The sequence below is a fragment of the Haliaeetus leucocephalus genome, unplaced genomic scaffold (genome assembly GCF_000737465.1).
Source record: "Haliaeetus leucocephalus isolate CR32 unplaced genomic scaffold, Haliaeetus_leucocephalus-4.0 Scaffold406, whole genome shotgun sequence".
Taxonomy (NCBI): domain Eukaryota; kingdom Metazoa; phylum Chordata; class Aves; order Accipitriformes; family Accipitridae; genus Haliaeetus; species Haliaeetus leucocephalus.
In genome coordinates, this window is record NW_010972842.1 from 5,531,022 (window position 1) to 5,541,616 (window position 10,595).

The 10,595-nt window shown below is 40.8% G+C and overlaps 1 protein-coding gene across 1 annotated transcript in view; it reads right to left on the reverse strand.

Annotated features, from left to right (window-relative positions):
• YAF2 (YY1 associated factor 2) overlaps positions 1–10,595 on the reverse strand; it is a 28,637-nt gene extending 18,042 nt beyond the window's left edge. The window contains exons 1-2 of the mRNA XM_010574057.1: positions 10,421–10,595; positions 10,108–10,233 (exon numbers count right to left, since the gene is read on the reverse strand). Coding sequence (XP_010572359.1) covers positions 10,108–10,233; positions 10,421–10,446 — 152 coding nt within the window. The 5' untranslated portion in view covers positions 10,447–10,595. The remainder of the gene's footprint in view (positions 1–10,107; positions 10,234–10,420) is intronic.

Sequence of the window (10,595 nt, forward strand, 5' to 3'; positions counted from 1 at the left end):
TCTTTTAGACCCCTAGATCCTTGGGATTCATGGGGAAGTGACCTCTCCCAACTTCCAATCCCATAAAGGATTGGATCCTTCAGGCTGCTCCTCTGTCCCTTTCCTGTAGAAACTGTGATGCTTCTTGCACCTATGCAAAAAAACACACACAAAACATGAGGTTCGTACTGATGCAGCAGCACAGTTATTGTTGCATAAAACAGGGTGAACACTTGGCACAGCTAGTTTTGTGACCAAACAGGAAGGAGCTTGCTTCTGACCTATCTTACTTGTTCTGCACTGTGGGTGTGATCTTCCCAGAAGGATGCAGCATTCTAGAAACTTCTTCCATTCAGAGCCAGCTTCACAAAGATGTCCACCTTAAGTGGGGGAAAAGACTACACACTTTCCCTAAAAAATCAAGTCTCCATAATGCTCTTCAGAAAAGGTGTATATTAATAGAAAAAGATGCCACATAATCATCAGCCCTCACCTTTCCTTTTTCCATTCTTATTCAGTTACAGAACTTCTAGCTCATGACCCTAATCACATAATTCAATGATATCTGTAAGGAACACCTTCCCTTTCACTGAATGTGTCAAACCAACTTTTTTCAGCTTTTAGAGTTAGGAACCCTATTTTTAAAGTAAATTTTAAAACCCCCACTCATTCACACATTTTTTTTCTACCAAGCACTGTCATTTGAACTGTGCAGTTCAGATAAAGTACATTCAAGTATTATGGAAAAGTTTAAAGATAAGTCCCAAATTTCCAGTAAGTTAGAATGGGAAAATTTTCAATTGTTCATTTCCTCCCCACCCCCCAACTCCTAAGAAAACAAGAAAAGACTTGTAGCAGACATCAAGGTCATGTCTTGTAGTCTTCAATCTGACTTCTGATGGAAAGTTTGCCAGCCAAAAGCCTACCAACAACATTCTGCAGCTGAACTCTCCAAGTTCAAGCCTGCTCTACATCAACGTACCACATACCAGTGGAACGCACTTCAGAGAGAACAGACAATCCTCAGGATCTCTCTGTCCTACTTAAACCAGGATAAGCTACTGCATGAAAGCATAAAAAATGAACACTTAATATTTTGTTCCACTAGCCTACTTTGAAAGTGTTTTGTAGATGACTGTATCAGCCAACAAGAGAAGACATCATTTGATAGTGAGAAAATTTTCTGCAAAGCACACTGTCCTAACCTGACTTTCAAGATGAAACGCACAGACACTTCTGTCAAGTTTTAAACAGGAACAGGCATAATGGGCTGTCACAACAGTAAAGGAAAAATTGTTATAAAAAGTCATGGGGCAGAAGATGCAACTTCTCATCACTCTACAGGTGATACAAGAGCTGTCTTCTTACCAGCTAGACTCCTCTTTTAACATATTTAATCTTACTGTAGGTGTTTATTCAAATCCCAGTAGCTTCTAGTCCAGGACAGCTAATAATTTTCCCTAGAAAAGACACAGTGAGCAAGAATACCATTGGTGGCACTAAAACCAAAGATGACATCTTCATTTAAAAACAAAACAAAGAAACAAAAAAACCCAAAAAACAACAGCTAAAGACATCGAAACATGCACTACTTATGCCCCAAAGGAAAGTACTGCATCATGGAAATAGAAAGAAAGAAGTATACCCATTATCAAACACAGAAAGAAAGCAAGTACCAGATGGCATAAAGGCTTCTTTGCGTCAGTCACCACACAAAAGTTTAATTCCATATAAGCAAATTTAAAAAGGGGATATGAGTACAAGTTAGAATAAGAAACAGACTGGGCTACTGAATGTTATATGGCAGTCAACAGCATCTAATGAAATTCACCCTTGGAAACAAATTGTTTAGAGAACCACAGCAAGATGGAAGAAGTCACCAAGTACTGCAGAAGAGAAAAGGGAAAAAAAGAAAAGAGAAATCACAAGATGGGCAAATAAAAACACAGGAAGTAGTAGACGACTCAGCCTAAGTCAAATTTCAGAAAGATACTAGAAACTAACAATTGGGAGCATTAAAGGATAAAGCCAATTGGCTTGACACAGTCTAGTTTCTCTCTCTAATGAACTAATTGTCCTAGTGCCTAGGAGAAAAGCAATGCATGTTCCAAGTCTTGACTTGGGTGGGATGCAATCAAAAATACATTCTCCCACTCAAGCTAGACTATGACTGGGACAAAATTGTGCAGAACGAAGTTCAAATTTAGGGTTTGTTTGTTTTTAATAGTTCTTAACCACCAGCTGTAGATGTAGGATAGCATTTATAGTGAGGTTCTACAGGTATACTATTTAATATTCTTAATCATGCTCTGGACAAAGGAACAGAACGAGCAAACAGCACCAGGCTGAAAGGTGGTGAGAGCTATCTGCCAAGACCATCCTGAGTTAAGATGACTCAAAAATGAAAATTATGAAATCCGAGAAAGACAGCATAAAGCACCACAGGCCCCACAACTGCATAAAAAAAAATCCCTACTTAAGTTAACAATGGGACACAAAAGGACACCAGACTGTACTAGATCAAGTAGACTGCAAGGCACAGAGAAGCCAACATCCTGATACTATTGCACAAGAGGAGAAACCTCAACCAGGGATGTACCAACATCAGACATCATAATTTAGCAGGATTCTGGAAAGGCATAGTCCCACTAAACCTTACACTAGAAATGACTCGGCTGAAGAGTCAACAATAAAGAATCACGATATAAACTGAACAACACTCACGTATGAGAAAGGGCTGCTGAAATATTGTTTCTGTAAGGAAGGCTTAGAGAGAGAAAATGGGTGAACATGGAAACCATAACCCAATAACCAAGGAAGTACTAACACAGTGAGTAACTCACTGGGGATAGGGGGAGTATAAATCAACTTATCTTACTGAACAGAAAGGTTAGATATCTGGAAAAAACATCAAGAGTAAAAAGCACTACAAATAAGCTGTCTAAAGGGATTACAGTCTCCTTCACTGGAGATTTGTGAGAACAAAGATCATGTTAGAAGTTGCCCAGGTTTACTGATGCTCTTTCAGTATGGGAGAGCGTCTAATTCTCTGGAAGACCTTTTCCATCCCGAGTTCCCAGGGCAACATGGATAAGCCAAATGAGACATGTTAGCCTCCTTAGAACTATCCCTATAATGAGCCCAAATGTATTCAAAGCTTTTACTGCTTTAGTAACTGTGGAAAAACAAATGCTAACCTATTTTGCTTGGCTTTGCTACAATTCAGCTGAACAAGCCATTCTTAACTGGCAGAACCTACCTCTGACCCTGCATTGCCCATTAACAAAGCTGGCCTTCTAGAGACCCTATCTCCTAAATCCATGATCAGATCCGAGATCTTGGAAACAGAGGGCTAAGAAGTTTTTCTTCCTGTTCAGCAGCTCTGACATCATTAGTTATCATAGGAGGGGAAGAGAGAAAGTTTATAGAAAGCGATAGGTTTCTTTCTGCTCCGTGTTTGTTTCTTTAATTGTGTAAGGTATATACACATAGAAGGCCAAGTCACAATGACAGCTACCTAAATTTCTGGCCAAAGGTGACTGCTGACATAACTACTGTTTTCAGTATGATGCAAAAAGAAACAACTAAACTAGGTTTAAATCAACTATCAAAGTTGGATCAAACAGGCCCTACCAGGTCTTAGCCCAATATCAAATGAAATACCATTTATTTTGTTCTGGGGAGATTGCATTAAAAAAGGGAAGGAAAAAAAAAAAAAAAAAGCCCAAGCTATAACAGACATCAGGAAGGAGTTAGAGAAACAAACCCAAACAAACATCAAAAGAAAAATATCAAACTCGCGCTTAAAAAAAAAAAAAGAACACTTTTTCATGAGCTGTTTAGAGTAACGGATTAAAATATGCAAGTTCAAACCCACAGAGATTTAACAACAGAATTAACCTTAAAAAAACCAAAACAAAACAACCACAACTCCCCCCCCCCAAACCAACTACTTATGTAGTCTCTCTAATATATAAACTTTATCTTCTCTTGACTGGCTGCCCATTGCATTCTCTGTTGCCTGTACAAGCTACGCCTATCAACGGCACGTAACAGAGCTACCCCAATCAATAAAAAATTACTTCATTGTTTTATATGGAAAAACAAAACCTCATTCAAGTTGATGTGTGCAAAATTCTTAAGTTTCACTATATTTTTCAGGGAAAAGAATTCCTAAATAAATTCCTAAATACTTCCAAAGGTTACTTCAAAAAAACTTTTTCTAAAAGCAAGACTGGAAGTCCAGAATGACTAGATTACCTGATGGCTATCTGCAGAGCAAAGAGAACTATTTATTCATACTTCTCTTCATAATTTGATATTTAAGCTAAAACATAAAAGTTGTGATACAGAGCCTGGTAAAATATGGATTATATATGACTTTTCCACTCACTTAATGCCTGCAAATATTTCCTTCTCCAAGTAACCAAGTAAGTAACCAACAGCTCTTCAGTCTGTTAAGCTTGATTCAGTCATGTATTTGTAAAATCAGCATGACAGGTGGTTCTTCCTCTTTTTCTCCTTCACAACCTTCCCCCTGACACACTCATGCGCATGTGCGCACACAGAGGCTGCATCCTGGAAGGCAGAAGAGAGTGTCCTTAACAAGCTGTTGTAAAACAGACATGTTAAACCAGATATACAAGATAAGTACCAACTCTCTGTCCTGAGCAGTACTGCATTTCAACAGAAACACAAATACCAGATTTGGTTAAATGTAACTGATTTGTGCTTATAAACATCCAGATGGTACATGACTAAACAAATTGCACATATTTTCTGAAGAAAAATGACCTTGATATCCAAGTTAAAAAAGTAAAACATTTTATTTATGCTTCTCAAAGCATAAAACAAACTCATGACAGCTTCAAGTGGAGACCTGTATCTCATATTTAGGAGGCTGTCAGACATGCTTATAAAATACATGCACATATTAAATGGCCACACTCTCATACACAATCAAGGGGCACAGACCAAATATCAAGCAAACGTACAAAGATGGCATTCCAGTTCGTTACACCTCAGACTCTTCTGTCTGGTATGATTTAAAATTGTCTTTTCATACCTTAGGCTGGGAGAAAAGGAACAATTCAGTAATGGAGATCAATAGAGCACAGGACACAGAAGCCATGCCCCCATTCACGTGGTTACATATGTCTCTACTTCAGCAGTACAGGATGTTAAGAGGTATAGATCCCGAATCCACAGAAATTCATCCTGACTTGAGATGACTTTCTCATTCTGGCTAGAAGTTTCAGGGGCTATTTTACGTAAATGATATTGCGCATAGCAGCTCACCCAACATGTATATCAGAGAAGAATACCTTAAAAAAAAAAACAAACCAAAAACCAAAACACCACCAACTCTCCCCCCCCCCCCCCCAAACTTCACAAGTCACTTGAACCTGTTTTATCGCCTTATTCTCTCTCCTTCTTTCCCCCTGCCAAAAGAAAAATACCGTGGGCTTGAATAGCGTGCATTAAGTCTCACAGATTCATAGGTAACATGAAGTTTTTACTGAATTCAAAGCAAGCAATAAAAGTAGTTCTAAAAATTAAAATTAAATAAAATCGTAACAAGCATAAAGTAGGTACATCTTTGTACAACAAACCTTCTATTATTAGCTAAGAGAATATTATTAGTGAAAATACCCTTTGGGATTCTACCCTTTTTCCTAATTTAAAAAAAATCATAGGATGCTATCGACTCTGGAAAGGGGACATTGATCATGTATCCCTGCCGCCCTTTTTTCCTTTATTTACACAGCAGAATATCATGCCAAGCATTTCAAAGTTTAAAAAGCCAGATTTGCAGTTCCTCCTGTAGCTCACACTACACTTCCCTGGCTGCTCATCCTTCACACTGAATGGAGAAGCGGTTTATCACAGCATGCAGAAAAGAACAGGATCCTGCAACTAGAGACCAGACTACAACACGCATGCATAAAAACCACATGAAGAAAAGCAAAGTGACAGGCAATTTTAAATCTGGATGCTGTCACTAACTGAATAACAAGAGCATTAATATGATCTGAGGAAGATGGAGCACAGAGGTGATGGAGCAGTAACACAGCCTCCTAGAAGACAGAATAGAGTAGCAAACATGCATCCCTTTAGAGAGAGTGCTAGCCCTCTTGTGTACTTCTTCCCAGCAACACTGGAACTCTTAATCTTCAGCTTTACAACACGTCTAAATTACAATGACTATCCGTGTTAGCTGGCAAGAAAAAAAAACCAAACCAAAACACAAACAAAAACCAAACACCTATTCAAGGACAGACAAACTGGGAGCAAATACTTGCTGCAGTAAGGTCTGTCCAAGGATCTAGCTCAATTCTTGAAGGTCAACCAGGACTGGTGTACTCCTGATTCAATATAGTGCCATGAAGAGCAGAAGGAAAGAAAGAAAAGAAATGGTAGCGTGCCCATGGAGGCAACTTTCTTTTGGCAAAGCAGTAATTGTGAGAGTCAGAACAAATTCAGCAACCCCACTATAACCTCCCCAGGAGCCAAGTAATTCCCTTCTGGGTTGTCAGCATATCATCGTTGCCACTGTTGCTTTTACAGTGATGCCAGTCTGGGCTTTTTCAGTGTTCCAGCAATTACTTTACTTTTCTGTACAACACGAGTGATAGAGGGGGAATGATGATTTTCAAGCATTTATGTCTCAGCAAAACTTAAACAATTTCATGGGGCAAGGAAATCAAACCACTTATTTAGCCTAAGGGCTCTTCCTCTTGCCAAACTTCAACGGCTTTTGCAAACAATAGAGCTTCTCAAAGAGATCATACAAGTTCTTTATAATGGAAACTATTAGGCAACCTAAATATAGAGTTCGTTACCAGTTCCCTCTATAACACAGTACGTTAGGGTTCTGTTCAGCATTCCTTACTCATGGTTCTAATGAACTTCAGCAGGAGATTTGTCCAAGTAAGGAATGATTATTACAGCCCTAGGTTCCTTACATTTATACAACATCTTTCATCTAGAAAGATTTCAAAATGTTTCAAAGGTCACATATAGAAAATTACTATATTCAGTACAGTCTCCTATCAAGAGGAACATAGTAATTTCTCAGTACCCAGGCAACAATACAGAACAATTTAGGTTAGAAAGTAAATAAGAAAGCCGCGTCTACAGGGAAAATTTAGATCCTTGGTGACATTACCAAATTAAAGTCTGGCAACGGTTCTACAGTGAAAGGTACAGGGGTTTCCAACTGGCAGATAGGATCTTAGTTTTACATCTGACTCAGGGCACATCTAACCAGCACCACGCTGGGGCACTCCTTTAGTACCAACCCAAAGAAAAGAGTGCCACCTTGGGAAGGAGTTACACCACTTCCTGCAGCATCCAGGACTTCTCTTGGACATCGCCCATCCAAGCACAGCCCAGTTTAACCATTCAAGGTGATACTGCCGTGGACAAAGTTAATTTAACTCCATGATCCAATCTGCTTTGAAAATTCAGTCTAGAAGTATATTAAAATATAATCAAGAAGTCATAAGAATTATTTCCACTAATCTTAACAATTCCACCAGTTGTTAAAGATCATAATCCATGTCTAGCCTCTGGCATAAAAGATAACTCTTTCAGAGAGAAGAAATTATTCAACAGTCAAAACACCCACAAACCCTACCCCACACCTGAAAATATTTCTGTAACGTTAATTGTACACGATTAGTATAAAAAAATACAACTGTTTTAATCAACTTTGCATCTAATTTCCAGTGGCCTTCAAAACCACTAAACTTGACTATGATTGCCTGTTTTTCTGTCTGCAAATCTGGTCGCATTTACTGAATTTTAACATGCAGAAGCAGACATTAAACTGTCCACCACAAAGAAACAGGTTTCTCTGAACTAAAAAAACCCCAGTGCTTTACAACGCCTTATAGACAAAGCTCTCATCAGTAAAAAAAACACAGTAGACATTTTGAAGTCAGAACCATTACACACTAAGAACCGTGCTGAGACATCAACTTAATCTAACACTAAGCTTCAAAATGGAAGACACAAAAAAAAAAAAAAACCCCAGCCATTCACAGTGTCATCAAAACACCATAGTATTGTTATTCTGACCAACAGTGATGAAAAACATTTTGTTGTATAGGCAGTACCAGCAAATGTTTTAACAAGGCCTCAATTTGGTCTCCTGGACTCCAGCTCCTCAAAAAAAAAAAAAAAAAAAATTCCATCCAAATGGCCTTTTGTGTCTCTTTGGCACCCTAATGATTCTCTCCATAGACACAAAGGTCTACTTACTAGTTCAAATCTAATTTCAGAATGGGGGCCTAAAACCTCAACCTGTATTTATCTCATGCCATGTGTAAATCCTGGACTTTGCAAACATGAGAAAATGCAACCCATTTAAATCTTATGGGAAAAAGAAACCCATAAACCTACTCAGCTACACATTGTTTCAGAGTTTAAGCAGAGAAACAAAAATCAATGTACCAACTAAAGCTCTGCATACCAGATCACTGTGGCGGAGAAAGCAGAAACAAACAAACAAAACAAAGAAAAAGACATTTTGTTGCTAAAATATTAAAAAATTATGAATTATTCAAGCAGGGAAAAAAGAAGGCAATGATAATATTGGTTTCCCAGGACTGTTTATTTTTTCCACACTTTTTTTTTTTTTAGTTTGGTTTGGTTTTTTGTTTGGGGGGGGTGGTGGTGTTTTTTTGTTTTTTTAAGTTTTAGTGCTTTTATCCAACTGAGTTTCCAATGCAACAAAACATAATGTTAAACTGACTTTGCCTATCAAACTAACTGGAGGTTAAAGAGGCTTTATTCGTGCTGTTTTAAAGATTTTGCATTTATTACTTCAGCGGTGTTATTTTGCTGAATATTACTGATCTGTACACATCTATCTGTGATATAAACACAATGCCATTGTTGTAACTGGAAACTATGCAATATGTGACAGATGCAACTCTTTTCAGTGCATGTACCTCACTGATTTCCTTGATTAAAAAAAAAAATTAAAAATCAACTAGTATTCAAAACTAAAGTTACGAGAAGCCCTTTCAACATTCATTCCGGTTTTCAGAAGTCTAGGAAATCAACACCAGAAATAAAGATGAACCTTTTTTGTCAAGTAATTGGACCCAGCCTTTGCACTTACAATTTCAAACATGTAACGTTTGTTGCAAGTCACATTCAGCACTGCTTTGACCTGTATCTAGAATGTAATTGCTGCTTTTGATAGGATTGCAACTTTCATTGCCACTTAAACTTCTCTTGCCAACCGGATTAACCCATAGGTACGATAACCATAACAAAGGATTCTTTAGCAATATTCTCTTCGGTTAGCATGCAACAGCTACAAGTGCACTCCCATTCGTTTTATAAAAAGCCTCCATTCCCCAAGCACACACGTTTAGGCCACAATACTGAAAAACACCGGCAAACGCAGGAACCAGGTAATCAACCGCAAGCTTTCCGACGGGTGCACAGAGAAAAGGTCCTCCTGGGAAGTCACGGATATGCAGGGTGGCACTTCCATACGGCGCAATTCAGCTAATCAACAATTCCTCCCCTAAACAGCAAAGGGTTATTATCCACCCCTACAGCCCCCAGAAACCTGGACGGTGATGTTCAGTGATGAAAAGAGAATTAAAAAAATAATAATAATAAAAAAAGGAGGGGGTATTTATGAGGCAAAGTTAAACTCGTAGAAAAAAATGAGTTTAAAAGAAAAGAAAATTAAAAAAAAAAACAAAAAACAACCCACTAAAGGGTGAGTGTCTTAGCAAGGCACCCCCCAGGGGATGGCTCTTCTTCGCGAGGGGCACGGCCTCTCCGGGGTTAGGCTGTGCGGGCAATTTTGCCCTTCTTGGTATTTATTATTTCTGTTTCCTCACACACACGGACGGGCTTGGGTCACGTTGACCGGGGAGCCCCGGGCCGAGGAGCGGGGGGGGGGGTTGATCCCGGTAAACGTGACCCGATTCCTGTCACGGCCGCCCTCCCTCCTTCCCTCACACCGCGGGGCGGCGGGAAGCCGCCCAACGGCTCTCCCCCCCCTCCTCCCGGCACCCGATTCCTGTCACAGCCGCCCTCCCTCACACCCCGGGGCGGCGGGAGGCCGCCCAAAAACGCCTCCGCCTGCCGGCGACCCACCGTGTGGAGGTGCCCTTCCTCACGTCGCACATCATGCACTTGAAGGCCTCGGCGCTGTTGCGGAAGGTGCAGACGCTGCAGTCCCAGTAACCCTCGTCCGAGGAGGGTTTCGGCTGCCGCTTCGGCCTGCGGAGACACACGAGCGCCAGGGGCAACACCGGGCGCGACGCCCTCACCCTGCCGCCTTACCCCCCCCCCTTCCCCCGGGGGCGCCCCGCCGGCCGCCATCGCCGCCGGCTCCGCGCACCCGGCCGCCAACGGAAAGGGCCCGGGGAAAGGGAGAAGGAGGAGGAGGAGGAGGCGCTGCCCCTACCTGGTCGGGCTCTTCTTGTCTCCCATGCCGGCTCCAGACGCGTCCCCGGCGCGGCCCTTTGTGTGTGTTTGTCAATAAGGAGGGAGCGCGGGGGGTCTCTCGGCTCTAACGGGGACCCGAGGAGGAGGAGCCGCCGCCGCAACCTCCAGCTGTCGGGGAAACTCCTGCCGCTGCC